Here is a 23,260-nt window from a genome sequence, read left to right as displayed (position 1 = left end):
CTATTTGTCAATTTAACACAGCAAAGAAAGAGTGCAGAAGCCCATATTCCCACCTGCGTCCATCTCAAAGTGAGAGCACTAGACAAAGCGTCCGTATCAAAGTGCTTGGCTTTTTCCAAATAATTACCTTAAGGTTTCCTCCCACCCTCAAAAACAGATAACAAAAGAAAAGCAGTCACAAATCATTCCCAGAAAGAATGAATCAGCAGCCCACCAATAAGTCAACTTCTTGTGTTATAAAGGCTCATGAGTCTGTTCCTCAGTCTGGAGGGCAGAAACAGTTTACAGGGAACCACTAATGGAGAGCTCTCTCTTACAACCTGCTGCAGTGTCATAACCAGCTTACATAACAGGATGTTAACAGCTCTCTGGGCTTTTAAACTAAACACAGATGCATACAATACTGAGAGGAAAAGAAAGTTCCAGACTAAATTTTTACCTCAGGGAGCACTGAAGTGTCATCCAAAGGCTTCTGCACTTCAGAATTCACTGGTACTCTTGACACACCTAGTGATAAAAAGGAACACCACCACCATAACATGTTGCATGTAAAGTTAGTATGTAAATGGAGACAATAGATGAGACTGGAGCTTCTCTAGTTTCCAAGGGGAGAAAGACAAAAGACAAAAAAAGAACAACCAACAAACAAACAAGAAAACCAACAACAAAAGAGTTTGAACCTGCATTGCACCAGACAATCCCAATAGCTCTATATATACAAAACCTCCTGCATGTGCTGCTGGCATCACCTAAGTCTGCACTATATAGAACCTCTGCAAAAGAATGAAGAGGTAAAGAGGCAAGTGAACTAGGTAGCAGACTGGTTTGGTTTTTAGGGATTTTGTGGTTTAGGGTTTTTTTTGCTGTTGTTATTGGTTTGCTGGTTGGTGTTTTTTTTTAATTTGGTTTAGTGGGGTGGTGGTAATTCCAGACATAAAAAGACATTTGCTGGCTTGCAGAGAGGAACCCACTTCATCTTATCTTAATTCTCTTCAGTGTCTTATACATCAAGTTTTGCATCTACAAACACACTCTCTTTCAAACCCTTTTTTCCTTCCCATCTCAGGAACCACTTCTTTCTTCTCTTCTGATATATCCTATTCATCCCACGTTACCATACTCTCTTCTACCTCATGCATCTTTTCTATGTCCTATACATCTTTAGATTCTGACTTCAAAGATTTTCTTTCCGAATCGCCTTAGATTTGTCACTGTAACTTCTCAGATTTCCACAATTTTCTTGTCACATGCCTTATTCTGTGTCCTCACCTGTAGAAGAGCAGTCTGTGTAAGAGGCTGGAGCTTCCAGAGTCTGCAGGTCTTGCACTTTCACCTCAGGTCCAACTTTTTTGTTCTGTTGGTTGAAGAAACAATACTTAGTTTTGATCTCTGCATTAGAAGACAGGTATCTTGGCTGCCTGCTGCTCTGCCAGGTTTTAAATAAAAACTGTCAGTCCCAAATTTAGGTGTAACTCTGATGCCTAAGAAAGATATTTTTAAAAATTGGTAAATTGGTTTTGATGTTAAGCAAAAGACCAACACCTGCCTCAGCAGGTTCTGATACTGAAGAGTGCACATTCTGCTGATTTCCTTCGCACCTTTACTGCTTCAAAGAGACTCATTACAAATCCATAACCTTTCACTGAAACACCCAAGCAGAGAAAGTGAGAAGTCATGTGGTTATCACTGCACTCATTGTACCTCACTGCTCCAGCAGATAAAGAATCTGGAGTCTTCCCAGGAAAGCTACACCAGGCTTCACCACACTGATAACAATCACCCCACAACAACCTATTAACTGCTGTATGGCTCTTGCTTCACTGCTGGATAGGACAGAACCTGACTGCTGAACAAGACAGAACACACTGGAAAAATTGGGAGATTTTGCTATTTCACGCAAACTCTTTTTACCCCCACAAAAATGCCGAATAAAGTGCTCAGGAAATTGGTTTGTTTGCTGTTGACATCAATGCAGGAACTGAGACTTCATCTACTAATTTCTTCATTCTGAAAAGTCCACTTACAAGTTAAAGAGCACCTAAATTGAACAGCAGTATTTCTGGCTAGCTCACAACACACATAGGCTTTCACCACAACAAAAAATTGACACTTGGTACTGCTTCTGTGGGAAAGGGTTTGTATTAGAATACAAAGAGACTGTAAGTCAGAACTAAGTAAAATGTCCCTAAGAAAAGCTGCTCACTCCCACTCCAAAAAAAGCAACTAAAAACCTACCCAGCCCAACAATGAAAAGACTGAAAACAAAATGAAGTGTTCAGAATTGACTTTTGCTGTAAATACCTAGAATGTAAGTACAGGGCACTAACAGGTCATGAGAAAATCATTGCTAGCTCAAACTTATAGAGCACTTTGCCTTTGCAAGCTCCAAGCACTGAAATGGAATGCATTAGGTGCATCAAAATAGCTTGTGCACATCACCCAAACCCCTGAACTGGGTTTGGATCCACATGTATCTTGGCCTGAAGTCATGGGTAAGATGCATAAATGCACAATATAGGTGTCCAAGTGTAAACTTTTGCGTTCAAGCTATTTAACCAGGTTCTTTTTAGAATTAAGCCATTGAAATGGACAATTCTAGGGTTGAAGTCATCAACCCTTTGAGCAGAAGGGAGCAGAGACAGGAGACCTGATCCAGACTAGCCAAAGGGATATTCCATATTCCACGTCATGCTGGAACAGAAACTGGGGGCAACTACCAGGAAGAGATGGATTGCTGCTTGGGTTGGGCTGGGTATTGGTTTGCGGGTACTGAGCAATTGTACTGAGCATCACTGATGGTTATTCTTCATTTTTCCTTTCCCCTTTTAGTTTCCCTTTGTTGTTTCCCTTATCACTATTAGTAGTAGTATTCTATTGTACCTTAGTTATTAAACTGCTCTTATCTCCACCCATGGGTTTTACATTTTTTTGATTCCCTTCGCCATTCCACCCAGGGTGAGTGATCAGCTGTGGGGTGCTCAGTTACTGGCTGGGTCTCAACCACACCACCCATCTTCAACACCCACCTCGGTCTAAGTGAATCATATGCTAAAGAACCCGTTATCTCCACTGTCTACAAAGGAGACTAGAAAATAGCTCAAAAGCTCATATCTGCCCTTGAAAAGACCATATGTGTGCATGAGTGTAGCCACTGATCTACCAGCTTACACCTCAACTACAGGCAGCTGGAATGCAAGGGTCTGAAGTCAAGCAGAATGACCTGACTCAAAATGCCTTCTCCAGTTCCAACATGAGTCCCAAATTTCAAATTTTGTCCTAATACTTCAGGGTAATACATATACTATTAACTCTTTGTTGGAGAGGAATATATTAGATAAAACACAGTATTTTCTTCCCTCTAGCTGGCAGGCTGGAACAGAGCAGAGCACTGTGGAAAGAGCCCAGGCCTTGCTCTAAGCTAAAAAGTCTACAAGCTCTTAGTACAGACATACAGAGGCAGTCATCTCCATCACCATGCTGACTTGAGTATAAAGCAAAGCAGCAGGTATGTAACCCTGCACTGTTCCCACCAAAAGACTGACTGCAATTGTACCTGTAACTGTTCACAGTAGAAGAGTACTACCAGAGTCTACTTGTCTCCCACTTAACAAAGAGAACAAGCTTCCTCCAGTCAGTCTGCCAGATCCCCATCAAGGCAGTGGGAATGGATAGGGTTGGCTGGCATCCTAGAATGGCAGCTGAACCTTTGGAATTGTATTTCCCAAGATCTACCTCAGTTTAGCCTATGGTTTTGCTGAAGAACTGACTCGTAAGAGGCAGAAAATAGCATGCATATGGATTGGGTGCATGAAGGACACAGGAATTCCACATAGCCGGCAAAGGGAAATCCAATTTGATAAGAAGACAGTACAAGCAGTATTTGGAAGCTATTTCCATCTTCCATCATTAATCCAGTTAATAATGACCTTTCAAAGAGGATTGTTAAAAAAGGCCATAACAGCTTATCTGTTTTAAGGCCAGTCCTTGACCTATTTTAATTTTAGCTTATTTCAGCAGCTTAATAATTACCTGCTCTGCATTTTCTGCAACCATCACAGCTCCCTGCTGAGGCTCCTGGAGAAGTTGCAAGTTTGGTATTTCTGAAATATTCAAACACAAACAATTTCTTTGCAAGTTAAAAACCTGATTTAAAGAGTAACAGGATATTCTTTCAGGAACTTTCAAGAACAAGGCACACAGCTGTTAGTAACACTAGTAGTGAAGATATATAAATTATATAAATCATATCCAGTTGAAGATGTCCTTGCTCACTGCAGAGGGGAAGGACTAAATGACCTTTGAAGGTCCCTTCCAACCCAACCGACTCCATGATTCTATAGTTTGTCATTGGATAAATTGTTTCATGTTGGGTCTTTTTTTTTCTAATGCAAACCACCAGAAGAACGTGCTGGTGTAAGCACCTTTTAGAAAATACCAATTAAAGGACAGCTGATAGAGTTTCAAGTTCAAGAAACACTTTTATAAAGGAGAGAAAAGAAAGTACTAGTGCAGCAAAATGTTCTACATTTTATTTGGCTAAAAATGAAATGAGAAATTGTTAAAATTAGAGAAGAGTAAGACACTCAAGGGCTATGGCCCAAGTCAAGACTGGTGCAAGAACTCAGCTGCTGTTTGACTCAGGATATTCTTACACTTCCATTTCTGTAAATTGGCATATACAGTACCATAGATTTATTTTAGGTATGCCATGGTACGTGATGAAAGGACTGGCTGCCTTTGATCTCTGTTCTGTTAGGGATAAAAATGTTGTACTTTCCAATTCTGAGCATTCAAAGGACATATGTCCTGGTTTCAGCTGTAACAGAGCTCATTCTCTTCAGAAACTTCAGAAGTAACTTCCAGAGTTAATTCTTCTTCAGCAGGTGCTGAGCAATTGCACCACGTATCACTGTCATCTGTTACTTTCTGGTTTGTTTGGGGCTTGGGTTTGGTTTTTTTTTAGTTTTATATTTCTCTTTTTGTTATTTCCCTTTTCATCATTTCCAGAAGTAGCATTACACTGTATTAAACTGTTCTTATCTCAACCCATGGATTTACCCTTTTTCCAGTTCTCCTCCCTGTCCCACTGGCTGTGTTGTGAACAAGCAGTTGTGTGGGACTTATTTGGCAGCTGGGGTTAAAACCACAACAACACAGCATTAACATATAGCACAATTTGTACCTCTTTCAACCCTTTTCTACATATAATTGGCATACAAAATGGTATTTGCCAAGTTAAAAGTAGGCATTTTGAGGAGGCTCAGATGAACTTGTTTTATGAATTCTAATATCTGAATAGCAGTCTGTCTGTTTGCAGTGAAAATTACTTTCCTTTATCAAATCATAACATACTGCAGTCTTTTAACAACTTTTTCTTCCTAAAGTGAACTAGGAAAAGCCTTATAATGTTAAATTATCTATACAATGACTCTGAAAAGCAATCTTGAACACCCAATCCAGACGTTTGCTATCTTTGAAGCTGTCTGAATTTCATAGGCTTTTCCAGAAGATAACAGAATCAGCATTATTTAGGTTGGAAAAGATCCTTAAGATTGTCGAGTCCAACTGTTAACCTAACTCTTGTCTATTTCCTTAGCGCAGAGGGGAAAGTAGAAAAAAGTAAACTCAGAGACATTCAGTCACTCAAAGAGTTGCTTCAAGAAAAGGTTATGGAATCCAGGTGGCCAGTAAAGACAGCAAGAGGGATACTAGTAAAATGGGCTGCTAAGACCATGAAAATTAAAAGACTGTACAAATACTTTAAAAATGTTTATATGTTAGAAAATGATAGTTAAGTAGTTTGGAAGCATTTGCTGAATCATAGAATAGTTTGGTTTGGAAGGGACCTTCAAAGGTCATCTAGTCCAACCCCCCGCAATGAGCAGGAACATCTTCAACTAGACGAGGTTGCCCAGAACTACATCCAGCCTGGACTGGAATGTCTCCAGAGACAATGCATCCACCACCTCTCTGGGCAACCTGAAGTCTGCTTCAAAATCATCAGGAATTGCAAAACATAACTATATGTAAACCCTTACTTCATTCTATTCAAGTTAGAACTGGAGACTGAGGGCATTTTTAGGCATCCCACTTGAAATAAGACTGACAAATTAGAAAGTCATCAGAAGATGAACACGAATAATAAAATATTTAGAACCTACAGAGTAGGCTTGAAAGATGAGTTTTTACAGGTTTCCATTTAATCTTTTGCTGTGGGGTTTCTTGGGTTTGGGGTTTTTTTCATTTTAAAGAAATTACATCACCCAGTGTTAAAATTGAAAAATAAGTCAGTAACCAAATGTTCAGGACACCCATTGGAAACAGAATTACAACAAAAAACAGCTTGTTTTGAAGTAAACATGTAGGCACACATGCATAGGAAAAGACCTTTTAAGTGATGTGACAGTGAAGTTCTAAAAGTCACTGCATTGTTCAGGTGGAATTCCTTTCCACAAAGGAAAGACTTGCTTTTTAAGAAAGTTTACGGAATCCTTCCAGGTGCATTTTGGATATACTTAATCTTAACTCAGGACATGGTATCAGGAGGACTTCTGTAAGCACTTCTATAAGGCCTTTGATAGGATTCCCCCACCAACATTCTTGCCACTAAATTGCAGAGATACAGGTTTGATGGATGGACCATCAGATGGATAAGGAAATGGCTGGATGGTTGCGTGCAAAGAGTTACAGTCAATGGCTCCATGTGCAAGTGGAAACCAGTAATGAGTGGTGTCCCTGAAGGGTCCATACTGGGACCAATACTATTTACTATGACACTACAATTTAAGTCAAAAACTGTGGGAATTCATTTTGTTATACTACAGTTCTGACAGAGTGGTACTATTACTGCTACCAGTTGACATGACTAGACACTAAAACCAAGTCTTTTTTTTGTTTTAATGTGGCACATGTATGGGCCCTTTACTGTTCCAGCAAAATGTACCAAAAGTACCCTTGCCAGGAGCACCACCTGCAGATTGTCAGCATTCTGTGACATGGACAGTGGGATTGAGTGTGCCCTCAGCAAGTCTGCCGATGGCACCAAGCTGTGTGGTTCTGTTGATCCGCTGGAGGGAAGGAATGCCATCCAGAGGGACCTTGACACACTTGTGAGGTGGGCTGATGCCAACCTCATGGAGTTTAACCATGACAAGTGCAAGGTCCTACACCTGGGTTGGAGCAATCCCAGGCACAGCTGCAGGTTGGGCAGAGAAGAGATTCAGAGCAGCCCTGCAGAGAAGGACTTGGGGGTGTTGGTCAATGAGAAAATGAACATGAGCCAGCTGCAGTGTGTGCTTACAGCCCAGAAAGCAACCGTATCCTGGGCTGTATCAAAAGGAGCGTGACCAGCAGGTCAAAGGAGGTGATCCTGCCCCTCTGCTCTGCTCTCATGAGACCTCACTTGGAGCATTGTGTGCAGTTCTGGTGTCCTCAACATAAAAAGGACATGGAACTGTTGGAACAAGTCCAGAGGAGGCCACGAGGATGATCAGGGACTGGAGCACCTCCTGTATGGAGACAGGCTGAGAAAGTTGGGGCTGTTCAGCCTGGAGAAGAGAAGGCTGCGTGGAGACCTCATAGCAGCCTTCCAGTATCTGAAGGGGGCCTACAGGGATGCTGGGGAGGGACTATTCATTAGGGACTGTAGTGATAGGACAAAGGGTAACGGGTTGAAACTGAAACAGCAGAGGTTTAGACTGGATATAAGGAAGAAATTCTTTCCTGTGAGGGTGCTGAGGCACTGGAATGGGTTGCCCAGGGAGGTTGTGAATGCTCCATCCCTGGCAGTGTTCAAGGCCAGGTTGGATGAAGCCTTGGGTGATAGGGTTTAGTGTGAGGTGTCCCTGCCTATGGCAGGGGGGTTGGAACTGGATGATCTTAAGGTCCTTTCCAACCCTAACTGTTCTATGATTCCATATTTATTAGCTAAAAATAGGCAAGAATAATTCTTAAATACTTTAAGAATATTAAAACAGGTAAGGATAACTATACCACCTTCAGTCTTCTGTATTTCCAAGTTTTTCGTGGGTAGAAGTGAAGTCTCTTTCTGATCCTCCTGATATATTATTTGTTCCTGTGAAGTTGTTTCATCCTATTTAAACACAGAATGGAGGGGAGAAAGATAAATTTCAATACAGTTTATATATGCACTTTAATCTTCCAGTGAAGCAAATCCATTAGAAATTTTTAAATTACTCAAACTGACTCCTATTTCTTCTCAGACTTCCATAGTTATAAATTGTCTGCACATCAGCTGAGAGAACCTATAAAAGCCTTTCTCAAGAATATATCAAAAAAGAACTTCAAACATTTAATTCCACTTCAGTTCTCCAGCATATGGGAAAATTTCAGGAGACAGATACGAAAATCTCATACCTGTTTCTCCAGTTCAGAGACCTGCACTACTGACTGGGATTTCAGCTCATTCTGACAGCAGACAAGTTCTTCAGATTTCTGCACAAGTTCTTCAGATTTCTGTACAAGTTCTTCTAATGGAGAAGAAGAAGTGGAATTAGGATGCATTCTTGCCTTTTTTGCTGAAACATCCAATGTACATGTATGCACAAGAGTATATGAGATCACTTATCTCTTGGTCACTACTTCAGTTTTGGGCCATAACAGGTCTGGGAAAAAAAACCTTTTCAAATAATAGCTTGAGGCAAAATCAATGTTATTAGTTCTAATACGAGCTTAGAGAGAAAATGTTTTACTTGGTTTTACTTATAATTTCAGTAGGAATTAAGACTCTAATGAATGTGGCATATCTAAAGAGAACTTACATAAGCTGACAGAAACAAATCCAACAAGTTACTAAAAATTAATTAAAAAACTTCAATCTGTTTCAAGAAATCTACAAGCCTCGAAAGATCATAGGCTGGGACAGTACACAAGAAAAGCATCAGATACACTGCCCTGCTCTTACACTCCTCCTCTCACAACTGGCTCTGGTCACCGCCAAAAACAGAAACGTGGGATCACACTAAAGAGATCTTTAGTTTGATACAATACAAGCACTCCTATCTTCCTATGCAATTAAGAATTGTTATACCAAGACTTTCTTAAGAGTTACTATAAATACAAAGACAAATAGAAGGCAGCCCAATGATCCTGAAGCTCATGAAAACGTGCTTCACTGAACTGCTGTGCTTGCTTACCCTGTAGTTTCTGTATCGTAGCACTGTTGTTGGCAGACAGCATCAACAGCCGGTCAACATCCTGTTTCAGCCGATCATTTTCAGCTACAAGGGCAGCATGGCTAGATTGCAGCTCTTGCTTATCCGCCTTAAGACCACTGATCTGCAGGGTTTTCTCTTCCACCTCCAGCCTTTGTTCCTTCTTCAGGTCTTTACACTTTGCCTCTAATTCAGCCTGTGCTCTTCTTGCTTCTTCCAGCTGCGCCGACAGACACTGCACCTCCTCCTGCAAGCAATGGGAGGACAGCTTCCTCTCAGCTAGTTCTAGTTCCATCTTCTCTCTGAGATGCTGAGACCGTTGTCTCTCTACATCTAGGACATCCCTCAGGGAACTTAGATCCACTTCCATCTTCTGGCACTGACCTACGAGTGTCTGTAAAAGGATATGGAAATTAACTCTCAAATAATTCAACACCTTGCCAAGGCAAAGTACCTGAATTATATTTTAAGCTTGACATTAAATCTTTTTCAAATACCTACATAGCAGAAAGGAGGAAATAAATATGGCAGAAATATCAATTTGTTTGAATGAAACTGCCCTACTATTTGCAAATTAGAAGAAAGCAATGCCTGGAGAAACCAGAACTCTGAATTTTGGTAAAGTCTTAATTTAGAGGAGAGAAATGTACAGGAAAGAAACAACAGAACAGTGGCCATGAGTTATCTTTTAGAGGAATGAAAGCTTCCCAAAAAGGGAAGGACCGTAACAACAGAGAGGGGCCTCAACAATTACAGTATAATTAAACAAAACAAAACCAGAACAAAAATGTGTGTGTGAAATGGGTTTAAAAAATGCTGAAATAGGGAACTGGAGGTAACAGAGTGCTTCACAGTGCTCTGTGCTTCAAGAAAGATCCCAGAAAGTGGTTGACATTGACCAGAGAAGGCAAATGGCATCCTAGGGTACATTAGAAAGGGGGTGGTTAGTAGGGCAAGAGAGGTTCTCCTCCCCCTCTACTCTGCCTTGGTGAGGATGCATCTGGAATATTGCATCCAGTTCTGGGCCCCTCAGTTCAAGGACAAGGAACTGCTTGAAAGAGTCCAGTGCAGAGCCACAAAGATGATGAAGGGAGTGGAACACCTCCTTATGAGGACTGGATGATCTTTCCAGGTCCCTTCCAACCCTTGGGATTCTGTGACCCACAGAATAGAAAGAGCCAATACATTTGCCAGAACTCCTTTCATCAAACTTCCGCCTCCTGGAGCTGTAGAGGGGCAGAACAGCAGCATAGCTGGTTTCAGGGAGAGGCAAATGAGGAGCTCTCTTTAGTTATGGATAGGAAAAGAAGCTTCAGCCACATGGCCCCAAGTTTGTATCTTCCAAGGTCTCTGTCTGACCTTACAATGTACATGAGTAGAGTCAAACACACAGAGGGGGAGTCAGGGGACGCCAGCATCCATGCCATTAAGGCATCTATGCCACCACTCTATGAAACACCCTGGTGAGCAATGTAATCAGTAGCAAGTACAAATCAGCTCACTGAAGCTCTTCACCTCTTCCTGGTGGTAAGAGGTTCCACCAGTAAGCCTGGCTGGGACACACAGTACAAGAAAATAGAATAGTGTGTGTGCAAAACCTATCAAAGCGAGGTTCAGCACTAGACTGGCTACAGATGGTGCAACTTTCTAACATGAGACCAATATAGTATTTTTCTAAAGAAATAGAGAATTATTTTTAGAAGTTCAGATATTATTCAAAAAAATAAAGATACACTCATCCTATACCTGCAAATAAGCCTTTGAAGAGACTGCATACTAAACCCTGTCTCAAGAGGCACATGTATATATAACCATATATTCACAACTTGACCTCATTCTCCTCATGCTCCAAAATTATTAAATGAGAGCCAACACCACTCCAAAAGCTATGTCATCTTATCAGCAAGTTCCAGCAAGACATACCAAAGAATATCTGTCTATGCTCTGATCATAGAGTAGAATCATAGAATAGTTAGGGTTGGAAAGGACCTTAAGATCATCCAGTTCCAACCCCCCTGCCATGGGCAGGGACACCTCACACTAAACCATATCACATAAGGCTTCATCCAACCGGGCCTTGAACACTGCCAGGGATGGAGCATTCACAACCTCCCTGGGCAACCCATTCCAGTGCCTCAGCACCCTCACAGGAAAGAATTTCTTCCTTATATCCAGTCTAAACCTCTGCTGTTTCAGTTTCAACCCATTACCCCTTGTCCTATCACTACAGTCCCTAATGAATAGTCCCTCACCAGCATCCCTGTAGGCCCCCTTCAGATACTAGAAGGCTGCTATGAGGTCTCCACGCAGCCTTCTCTTCTCCAGGCTGAACAGCCCCAACTTTTTCAGCCTGTCTTCATACAGGAGGTGCTCCAGTCCCTGATCATCCTCGTGGCCTCCTCTGGACTTGTTCCAACAGTTCCATGTCCTTTTTATGTTGAGCACACCAGAACTGCACACAATGCTCCAAGTGAGGTCTCACGAGAGCAGAGCAGAGGGGCAGGATCACCTCCTTTGACCTGCTGGTCACGCTCCTCTTGATACAGCCCAGGATACGGTTGCTTTCTGGGCTGTAAGCACACACTGCAGCCGGCTCATGTTAAGTTTCTCATCAACCAACACCCCCAAGTCCTTCTCCTTGGGCTGCTCTGAATCTCTTCTCTGCCCAACCTGCAGCTGTGCCTGGGATTGCTCCAACCCAGGTGTAGGACCTTGCACTTGTCATGGTTAAACTTCATGAGGTTGGCATCAGCCCACCTCACAAGTGTGTCAAGGTCCCTCTGGATGGCATTCCTTCCCTCCAGCGTATCAACAGAACCACACAGCTTGGTGCCATCGGCAAACTTGCTGAGGGCACACTCAATTCCATTGTCCATGTCAGCGACAAAGACGTTAAACAAGACCGGTCCCAACACCGATCCCTGAGGGACACCACTTGTTACTGGTCTCCAGTCAGACATTGAACAGTTGACCACAACAGTGCAGTCCAGAAACAGCAGAATAGAGTAGGGATAGATTTTGTCTCTGCCTACCTGCCCAGAATCTGGGTCACTAGAGATGGCTGTAGTAGCTTCCCTATTCCTGTTGTTTGCCTGCACCTACTACAACCTATGCATAGAAACCTGCAGCTCTAAAACATGACTGAGGGAGCCCCCAGCTGAGTCCGTGATGGAAAACTGGTGCCAGAAACAAGTTAATCTGGTAACTTCTGAGCTACTGACAAATGACGCATCCACCACTTACACACAAGAGTAAGGCAATAAGCAAAACATGAAAAGGTACCTGGTTTTGTTGTTCAGCATTACTTAGTTCCTGTTGCAGCAATTCTATCACCTGAGTTCGTCCCAGAAGAGCTGCTTCCTGCTCCTCTAGCTTTCTCTGAAGTGTACGCAGGTTCTGTGAGAAAGACAGTGCTATACCAGTATTTAGGAGGCTAACATAAGAAGGCAGGATTTCCTGGTTTCATCCATACATCTACTTTTCATAATAGTTACTTTAACAGCCTGGATAACTTGACTTTTGTTAATACTTATTCCGGAACCCCTGTGCAGTGGGATGAGCTCACCATTGCTCCACAAATAGGGAACTGGAGCACAATGATAGAATACTTCTTTTAAACTGTGCTTTCTTTTAAACTGATAGCAAATGAGCATTTTGAAGCTAGCACTCTGAAAATCCATATCTGCATCCCCCCTGCAATCCCCCCCCCCCACAATTGGGTACCCCCCATGGTACCCAATCAAATCATATCTCTTCTCACCCCTTCTGAGTTACTTTGATGAGAATTGCTCTCTTGGGGTGTCATCAGACTGTTAAAATTTCCTTTCTCATCCCATAACAAGATTATTATATGAAATATACCTGCTGCATTCCTACTTCCAGATCTGACTGGACCGCTTTCTTCAGCAATTCAGCTTGGTGCTGGTGAGCCTGCTCTAGGAGAGCTTCCTTCTCTTGAATCGCTTCCTGCAAGGAGCTCAGCTGAAAACATAAGCTACGAAGTAAACAAAACAAACAAAAACCCCAACAAACCAAAACCAAGAAGGTGATGAGCTTGACAGACACAGAGGCTTGCTTTCAACATGCACCAGCATATTATGTATACAATTAGGTCTTCAGCTTTATAATTCTATACGCCACCTTGGTCAAGTGGTACCTTTATCTGCCTAATATGTATATATTAACTGATAGTATTTCAGAAAGCAGATAGTAATTCAGAAAGCAAACCCATAGAATTTCACCTACAAATAAGCAAAATTATAAGAATACGATTACAACGTAATTCCAAGTCCATGAAACTTCTGGGGTTTTATTTGTACCAGAAAGAGCCCAATTCACAGATGAAAAGTTAAACCTGCAATGCAGAGTATTAACAGAAATCTTTCTAAAAATAAACACAATGTAACATAACAGCTGTTATTTTATGTGATAAAAAGCTCCTCTGCACATTCACAGTAGAACACAGAGGGGCAATGGTAGGTATAGGAGCTGAAAGAATACTTTCAGACTGTGGGTCAAAGGGCCTGTGTGTCCATGGTACCAGCAACTGTGGAGATTAGAGCAAGTGAACTTAAGTGCAGTTCTTCTACACTTTCTGTAGTGGGACCACAGGTCAGAGGGCCTGTATGTACATAGTGACAGAAACAGGAATGAGTGTCAGTGTACAAGTGATTGTATGATCACTAGTGAGGATCAAGCCAGACTAGCTGGCAAGTAGGTGAAGTAACCTGGGAGCTAAGACAGCAAGGGGATGTGGCCACAGAGAACCACAGGCAGACTTGGCTACTGGAGGACCAGGGAAGCTCTGGCCAGCTACCGAACACCACAGAGTGTGGAAGGTCTCCAAGGATGAGACCTGCTTTTAGAATCATAGAAATCAGTGAGGTTGGGAAAGACCTTTAAAATCATCAAGTCAAACCTTTACCCTGGGACTGACCAGCATATCACTTTTGTGTATGTGCAAATCTCTGAGGGAGCTGGCTACTGGAGAGACCAGGGGAGCCCTGGTCAGATGTATGCAGGCACATTCCTGCATCTCTTAAAAGTTAGAGCACATGGAGGCTGGTGACCAGAAGGATCAGGATCCCTGGTCAGGTGCAGTGATGGGGCACACATGTGCACATAAGCATTAACACATGCATTTTTCTAAAATGCAAGCCATCACAGGGGGTGGCTATTGGATGGACCAGTGGAGTCCCAGCCAGCTCTGTGCTCACATGTGAGCGACAGCTCTGTACCAGCAGCTGGAGTGGAACTGTGGGTCCTGAGGCTTTGCAAGTCCACATGCCAGCAACTGCAGAGACCTGGATCCAGGGACCAGTTAGTGGGCAAATTGAGTGTCTAACCACAGGTGTTGACAATATCCACAATGTACATCTGTATACTTCCATCTGAGCTGCCACAGAGGGATAATGTGAGGATGCTGGTACTGTGTATGTGAGTGCTGGGTGCTTCTGGCTGTGTATCTATGTGGTTGGTCATACATGTATACAGGAGTGGCACATGTACACCGGCTAGGAACACATTCTCAGCCACATTACTGGCTGCAGTGAGGAGCACGCAGCTTTGGCAACCTTGCCTCTGCTAGGCTGCAGGGCTTAGCCAGATTCCCTAGCAGCAGCATGGTCTCAGAACAACTGAGTCTAGAGCTATCCAGCAACAAGACACATGGGAATGGCTCAAAGCTGCATCAGAGGAGGTTCAAACTGTACATTAGGAAACATTTATTTACCAAGACAGCAGTCACACACTGGAACTGTATTACCAGAGAGGTGGTTGATGCCCCAAGCCTGTCAGTGCTAAAGAGGCATTTGGACAATGCCCTTAATAGCAACACTAACTTTCGGTCAGCCCTAAAGTGGTCAGGCAGTTGGATTAGATTTATCAGCTGTTCAGTGTAAATAGTGGGGTGGGAAACAGACACACAGACTTATGAACAGATAGTTTTTCTGTACCTGTGTTGTATATTTGATTTCAGCATCTTTCAGATTCACTTTGGCTAGAGCCAGCTGTTCCTTCAGATCCTGAACAGTCTCTTCTCGCTCCCTCAGGAGTTCTTTTAGTGCTTCAGCTTCCTCTCTATGCCTTTCACTTGTATTTTGGTTATTCTGACACTGCCAGAGGAAAGAAGTGGGGAAGAAAACCAGAAGAAAGTATTGCTGGTCAATAAAATAAATAAATAAATGATAATTGGAATGCTTTTGCCTGCTGGCTTCTTGACCAGATGCTTATTTCTACAGTTCTTAGGGGGTTTTTAAACTTTACATTTTCTTTGCTTCTTAAATGATGTTGTTCTATATGATGGAACCACTTTCCCTATTTCTGCATAGATATGAACAATGTGACTCATTGGGAAGTGTCAAATCACATTGGAACGGCTGATACCATGAACGCTTACCACGAATTAATATATATCATGTCCTCAAAATGTGATATGTAAACTACAATATGACCAGCTTGATTTGTGAGGCTTTTTAATTTCACGGATTTCTGTAATACAAGAAATTAAACAGTTTTTTAGTTAGAAATAGAAGAGTATTTTCCATGTGACAAAAAGACAGACATTAAATATTCTAAACTACAGAAAATGCCTATGGAAATCTCTTCAGGCTAAAGGGATTTATAATAATGAATTTGTTAGAAACAAGCAAAGGGAACATGCAATCAATTGTCAATTCTGCACCCCTTTAAGGCACTATAATCTTCTGTTTATGACCACGAAATATAAACTTAGTCAACATTTTGCATAAAACACATGCTTCAGCTATGACACCTCAGGCACACCAGCACTCTTACACCTTACACCTGCACTCTTTGTCTTTCAAAGACAACCTATATGGTAAGCAATTCTGAAACACCACAGTTGCACCTACTTAGCAGAGTCAGGTAGTAGGCCCAGCATATCAATCATGTCACTGAGAAGCAAGAAAAATATCCTTCTATCATTATAATCTCAGCACTCCCAACTACTTCAAGCACTGAGTACTGGGGACTTTTGACTGAACATATACAAAACGTATCTTTCTTTTCCTTGTTACAGGTATTGGGCCAAAGATTACCAATAACATATGGAGTGTATGTGTATTTACATCCTTTAAACCCATTCTGAAAAATTTACGAAGGCTAAAATCACGACAGACTTGCAAGTCCATGTAATAAGAATAAGCAAGAAGTTGCTGTTGCTCAAAACACATGTCACTTACAGAGGTCTTTAGAAGCATATAGCGTAGGTAGACAAGGAAAGCTCTAATTCCACTTAAGCTCAGTAGAACAGAGGAAAAAAAAAGAAACAACAGAAGTGGAGGAAGCTGTAAGAAGCCAGCGATATACACAATTTATAAGGCTGGGGTAAACAGTTGCTAAGGGGGAAAGGTCAGTGGATTACTTTGCTTTCTTCCGATTAGCTTTCCGGCTTGGAAAAGATTCTGATGAAGTCCTTACACACTGGCCACTGCATGAAGTGTCACAATTAAGGACAGTAACACAACCACAAAGTCACCAGAGCTCAAGCTTTCAAAAATAATGTTTTTCCAAAATGTATAACTTAGAACATGATTTGTATTTAGCCACTTTAAGAGGAGCCTCACCTGTTCTGTAAACATATACCAACTATTTCATAAAAACTTACAGGCTGGTATTTAGATTCTCAAAATCAGACAGTCAAAAATCTCATTGGTACTGTTACATCCTGGGCTTTTAACACAGAGCCATTTCCTGGGGCCCCCCATCATGAAGAGGGAAAAAAAAGCCCTTGGCTCTATTTATCCCTCATGATATCCAAAGGAATCACTAATGTTCAATACCTCAGCACAACATACAACCCTAACCTAAATTTCTCATCTTCAAATGACAGGTATCTGTCTACAAAATAACACCATTACTCAAGACACCACCTACATGAGAAGTAATTATAAGTAACTAAAGAAATCTGTAGCTTCTCAGTAGGTCTAACCTCACAAGAAAGTATCTAGAAAGTGATTTCTGGGTCAAATACATAATATTGCAGATAACTGCTGTAACATCACTTGTCTTAAATGACGTGCTAACCCAAAACCGATAGGGCTCTGGTCCACACCATTTCCACTGGAGACAGTACCAAGGCCTCATTCTTCTAATTAGAAGGCCATTCATTGTATTCAATTACTAATTTACACCCATCCATTCACCTGCAAGTACTGTCCTTTCACTTTAACAGTTCTCCCAAGTTCTTGGTGTTTGCCTTCCTCATACTACTGTAGAAATCATGTTTCCTCTCTTCCTTGGGTTAACTAAATAGCCAAGCTATTTTGAGTGTCTAGTAAAAGCAGCTACTAAGATAACAGGAGAATGGAAAGTCTTTTGCTGCTCTCAGAATTTCTCTTTCCTAATCCCAAGTGAACAGAACTCCACACAAGACCTTGCCACGCTTAGTACAATAGCTGGAAGGGTAACTTTGCCTTATGAAACAAGGGGGACACAAAATCACAAAATGGAATATATAAACCTTTAGAATTAGTTTTAAGCAATGTTAAGTTTGATGGCTTTGTAACAGTAGCAATGGAAAATTACTGAGGTGCATTATACATAAAAAAAGAAATAGAGTACAGCTGGAGAACATCCTGAAAATTATTGTACAAGATAAAATCATTATAGTTGACAGTTTTAAGAAAACCAGTCTAGAAGAACAGGATGCAGGGATAAGGAGTATCTGGGAACAGCAGGTGTCCAGGATGGGCTACAGTTAAACTAACCGATAAGTAGGAGGATAGGAGGATTTTTATGTCTCTGGTGCTAACAAACCAATGAAGCTGGTATAAGCATCTACTGCGCATGCTTTAAAGGCTGCCAGAAGTGATGAAGATTGTTGGAAGAAGTGAATGCCCCTCAGAGACCACCACCACAATTTTGTACACATGCAGGGAACTTTCTGGAAAATTATATAATCCATACGTAGCCTCATGAATATGTATGTATGTATGCCCAGGGACTATATAAGGATGGCTTGTGTAGCAATAGGGAGACACATGTTAGGAGGAGCTATCCCCTGTGTCTCCCGGGGCCACAATAAAGGTTGTCAGCTTGAACACTTTGCTGGCAAGTTTGTTCCTGGAGTTTTCTCCAAATCACAGTAGAAAAAAAAAATAAATAAAAAAAAGAGTAGGCCTCTTTAAAAACCCCATCACACTCACTAACTGATACAGCTTTTCCTCCTTTGCCTTCTTCTACTGATAAATTTGAATTCTGAAGCAAGAACACTCAGTCCGTAACAGCAAGTCTACAGAAAGTAATGTAACAGCACACAGGTCTGCAAATGCTCTATATGCATAAGCTAAACAAAACCTGTGCACTGGCACAGGTGGCCCACGGATGTTGTGAATGTCCCTTCCCTAGCAGTGTTCTTGGACAGGGCTTGGAGAAACCTGGTCTAGTGGAAGGTGTCCCTGCCTGTGGCAGGCGGTTGGAACTGGATAATCTTAAGGTCCTTTACAACCCAAACCATTCTATGATTGCAAATATCACTTGATGTCCTGCAACCTGTTTAGACTTTTATTACTTCTCCCTTGCTTAGTATTACTAACTTTAAAAAAAACTATGTGGTCAGCAGAACAATTTTTGGTTTTAAAAAATTACCAGCACAAATGGGAGCAATAGCTTCTTTAATGTCTTGATATAGAATATTTTCCCCTCATTTTTTACCTAGCTTTACACAATTACGGCTTGTTAACCATAAAACCCTGTGGTGGCACAGAAGCTACATGGCTGGAAATTGGGGTTTTTTGTATTTAAGTTACTACCTTTGACTTTTAATGGCCTCCTTACCTCCTTGTTCCTGCATTCCAGCCAACTTTCACTCTGCGTTACCCATATGACAGGTAACATTTTGAAACTTACAGCTCACACAGGCAACTTCTGCAGGGAAGAACTTGGCTACAACAGATTACTGAAGATACGCAAGTGAAACTAGCCCATAGCCTTGAGGAGATCAGGTTGTGTATTCCAAGGGCATCTGCAGTACAAGAAAGCTGGACAGACCAGCTTCCTACAGCACAAACATCCTTGCTAACAATGTCCTGCTAACAAGACAAGACCTGCTAGCTCACTGGGACCTAAAATGTAGGGTGACACCAGATTATTAGTAGATGCTAACATCTTTTAAGTAGCCATGCTCTCCCAACCTTGGGACACACTTGCTCTTCTGGTAAGGCCTGTGCAGACACCAGTGATCCTTTCTCTGTCAGCTCCTCAATGCGTTTGTTCAGAGAGGCCAGTTTGGCTTTGGCCTGAAGTTTAAGCTTCATCAGCTTGGCATCTGCAGCTTCTCGTTCTTCCTGGAAAAGAAGGATAAAAACGGACTGCACTTAAAATGCCAGTGCTCTCATCCTGAAAGCACCACTTGGAAAGGTTACATAATTGTCTGTCTGCTGTTCCTTGCCCAAACCTGCCTTCAGTAACAGTGCTACCTAAAACACACCCAGGAAACAAATTTGCTCTGGAACACTACATACAGCAGAACAGTTCACTTCTGCTCTAGCATTTTCTCTTCAAGTGACAGATCAGTTGAGGGACTTTTCCTAGCAGTTAGTACAAACTCAGTTTGACTTCCTCTACTATATGCGGTCCCTCAACAACATCTTAAGTAACTGCATTTTCTTTCATGTCATGTCTCAGGATATTCAATATTTATCTTTGGTTACATACCAAAAAAACCACTGGACTATTGGGTGACTACAGCACAGAATACACTGTCTCAAACACTCTGAAGTGGGGAAATAAAAACCTCACAAAAAGATTAGTATTTATTGCAAGCCACCAGTAAACTGCAGGGGCCTTGAGGAGCTCAGAGATAAAATGCTACATAACTTGGACATAACTTATCTCTCCTAGGAAGAATTAGGGTTACCTCTAACTAATACAAACAGAAGCTATCCTACATCTCTTGGCTTATGGTCCATTCTCTGTATTCCAGTAATTCTCTGGAATTTATGCATTTAGTAGTGAAGGTCTCAAATGTTCAAAAGAAACCGGAAACAGCACAGAAAGCTGATGCAGCATTTTTTACTCTTGCTCCCAGGTCCCCAGTGAAAGAAATGATACCTTAAGTACAGTTTCTTTTTGCTGGAGCAGGGTATCCTTTTCTCGGATCAAATCCTTCAGCTGAACAACCAGTTTTTCTGTTTGAGCCAGGCGCTCCAAGAGCTCCTCAGGTGCCTCCTCCATGCTTCCTGCTTCTGGTTCTACAGCTTGTACCTGAAACAGTGAAATTAGTGCTCTGGAGGGAAAAAAAAGCCTCAGAAGTCCGAAAGGGCAACATACAGGTCAAGCCTTCTACGGTCAGGCATTCATCCAGAGCTCCCCTTTACACTACACACACTCATTGGTACTCTTAAAAAAATAATTAAAAATATTTCTTCACCCCAATTCCAGTTTGTTTTCCAGGATTACCTCAACATATGGAAATTAAGGGGACAACTACGCATGACAGATTTGATGGCTTTTATGATGGGGTTGTGACACTGGCAGATATGGAAAGACTGACTGATGTTATCTACCTGGACTCGTGCAAGGCATTTGACACTATGCTGCATGACATCCGTGTCTCTAAATTGTAGAGACATGGATTTGATGGATAGACCACTTGGTGGATAAGGAATTAGTTGGACAGGCACAGTCAAAAAGAGCTAAGGTCAATTGCTGACTTAAGGGGTCAGGAATCTAAGAGAAGCAGAGCAGAATGACAGCTTAGTCTAGTGCTCAGCAATGAAGAAGTAGGAAACAATTCTCACTGCAGTCAAATAAGTGACACACCCCAAACTATCACTCAATAAGATCTGAAAGTCTTTATACAACATTATACTTACAGAGATAGAGGATTCAGCAACTGAATCTCCAGCTTCAGTAACTGAATCTCCAGCTTCAGTAACTGACTCTCCATCATTGCCTGACAGCTCTTGTAAAACAGTACTTGCTAAACCTGACAAACGGCTCAGCATCTTTAGCCTAAAGCAAAACAAAGCATCAGAATACAGTTACAGAGACAAACTTCCTAAGAAGAAAAGCATCACTTGATTTAGGAATGATAGAACCAACAGATGAGTTATTGAAGTGGTATTAGAAATAGAGAAAGAAGTAGAACCTATGCATCTGCATACATACACTGTAACCAGAAATATGCGTGGAGCTCAGCACATATCTGCATGCTACAAACATTACAATTTCAAGCATGCATGCGTGGATGTTGTTAAGATTCCCTGGCCTCTTTCCAGGCTGGCTACATTAACCCGATACTGAACTCAAGCTAAAATGCCTTACTTGCTTGGCTCACAGCTGGCCTCCTCAAAATGCAAACAGAGGAACTAAGGCCTATTTGCACCTATTTGCACATGGCGTGGCCTGTTACCTTTCACATGCAAATAGGTGCAGACAGGCCTTAGTTCCTCTGTTTGCATTTTGAGGTGAACTGAACACAGCAAGGGATGTGAAGGGGAATTAAAAGTGACTCTACAGTTATATAACCAGCACAGGCCCACTGGTAAATGGACACAATCCTGAACAATATGCTCTAGGTAACCCTGCTTGAACAGGAAGGCTGGACTAGATGAGCCCTGGTGATCTGTTCCTACCTCAACCATTCTGTGATTCCATAAATGTGGCAGTGGACCTGATCACAGAACTCACTGTCTCCTTCCCCTCAGCTTTCTGTGGCAAGACCAGACTTCAGGAATCCTGATCCACTGACACTTGATGGAAAGTTTGGAGAAAAGAAGATCCTGGTCCTGCAACAGGCTGCCCAAAGTGGTGGCAAATGCTCTGTCCCTGGCAATTTTCAAGGCCAGGTTGGTCAGAGCCTTGGGTGACATGGTCTAGTGTGAGGCATCTCTGTCCATGGGGGTTGGAACTGGATGATCTTAAGATCCTTTCCAACCCAAACCATTCTGTGATTCTATGAGCACAATGTAGCTCTAAATACTGTTGCAAAGCCAACAAGCCACACATGATGTGGCAGCTGTCTTACGTATTAACATCAAGGGCTTATGGCAGAAATACCTTGATGTTTGCACTTCATCGCTTCATATTTACTTCTGACTTCATAGCAGGAAAGCATTATACAATGTTGGCCAATTTCCTCATAAACAGGAGTAGACAAACAGTAAAGGTTATTCTGTGTTCCACACCTCTCCCAAATAAAGTCAACAGTACAGCTCTCAGAGGCAGGACTATTGCTTTTTCAGTATCATACTGGCTTTGGTATGGATTTCCATTTTTGTAATGAACAGCAGAACACAAAAGCCCTACACTATATTCATTATGTAAGCCATTACAGCTTGTATCCTGTCTGTAGTTTAAAATAGTGTTTTACTCAGCATTCTTATTGTGAGACTTTATTTTGAACACTGGGGCTATCAATGGTGTTCTAGAAGAGGCTACTTTACTCTGATACATAATTCTCCTACCAACCCAAACAGCCTAAGACCATTACTAGTCACAGGACAACCTGCATATGAGCAATAAACAGTGCACAAATCCATGTATTCTACCTCTACGTTTCAGCCATAGGGCAGATAGACTTGACAGTGGCTTTCCCTAATTTACTCTAAGCTTATTCTACATAAGTCTAACTCCTTGCATTTTGTTTCTTTTTAAGACAACCACGCATTATAGGCATTGCTGCTTTACACCAGCCCTGGACCAAACCTCTGGCACTGTGCAGAAGCGCTCGGAAAGGGACAAGGATCCAAGCAGAGCAACAGATCACGACTACCGCAGTCACCCGGTGACAAGCCTCAGAAGCCAGCAAGAGCCCTTCACCAAGGGAAGGGGCGATACGGCTACAGGAACACTTGGATGCCCCACCAATCCTGCAGATATGCCAAGAGCTTAGTTGGGTGCACTAGCTCTAGCCAGTCTCACAAACCAGAAGCGTTTCCAGGCCCGGCTCCACTGCTGGTTACCGCTGCACACCACACACCGGCGAAAAGCAGAGCTATCGCAGCGCTGGCACCGACGCAATGGGGCCGGGCCGGGCCGCACCACGTAGCCCAAGAGCGAGAGAAGACACCAGCCCTCACGCTGCTCCTCACCTCCGCGGACCCCAAGAAGCTGCCAACAGC

At 42.2% G+C, this 23,260-nt stretch overlaps 1 protein-coding gene across 1 annotated transcript in view; it reads right to left on the bottom strand.

Moving 5' to 3' along the window:
* The window catches only part of LOC101871378 (golgin subfamily B member 1), a 45,981-nt gene that overhangs the window by 22,112 nt on the left and 609 nt on the right, over positions 1-23,260 (bottom strand). The window contains exons 2-11 of the mRNA XM_013130721.3: positions 21,032-21,149; positions 20,247-20,399; positions 19,328-19,480; positions 15,128-15,286; positions 13,035-13,154; positions 12,456-12,569; positions 9,156-9,567; positions 4,030-4,100; positions 1,270-1,354; positions 440-507 (exon numbers count right to left, since the gene is read on the bottom strand). Coding sequence (XP_012986175.2) covers positions 440-507; positions 1,270-1,354; positions 4,030-4,100; positions 9,156-9,567; positions 12,456-12,569; positions 13,035-13,154; positions 15,128-15,286; positions 19,328-19,480; positions 20,247-20,399; positions 21,032-21,142 — 1,446 coding nt within the window. The 5' untranslated portion in view covers positions 21,143-21,149. The remainder of the gene's footprint in view (positions 1-439; positions 508-1,269; positions 1,355-4,029; positions 4,101-9,155; positions 9,568-12,455; positions 12,570-13,034; positions 13,155-15,127; positions 15,287-19,327; positions 19,481-20,246; positions 20,400-21,031; positions 21,150-23,260) is intronic.

Source organism: Melopsittacus undulatus, chromosome 5, assembly GCF_012275295.1.
Source record: "Melopsittacus undulatus isolate bMelUnd1 chromosome 5, bMelUnd1.mat.Z, whole genome shotgun sequence".
Lineage (NCBI taxonomy): Eukaryota > Metazoa > Chordata > Aves > Psittaciformes > Psittaculidae > Melopsittacus > Melopsittacus undulatus.
Note: the sequence above shows the minus strand (reverse complement) of the source record. Positions and strands in the feature narration are given on the sequence as shown.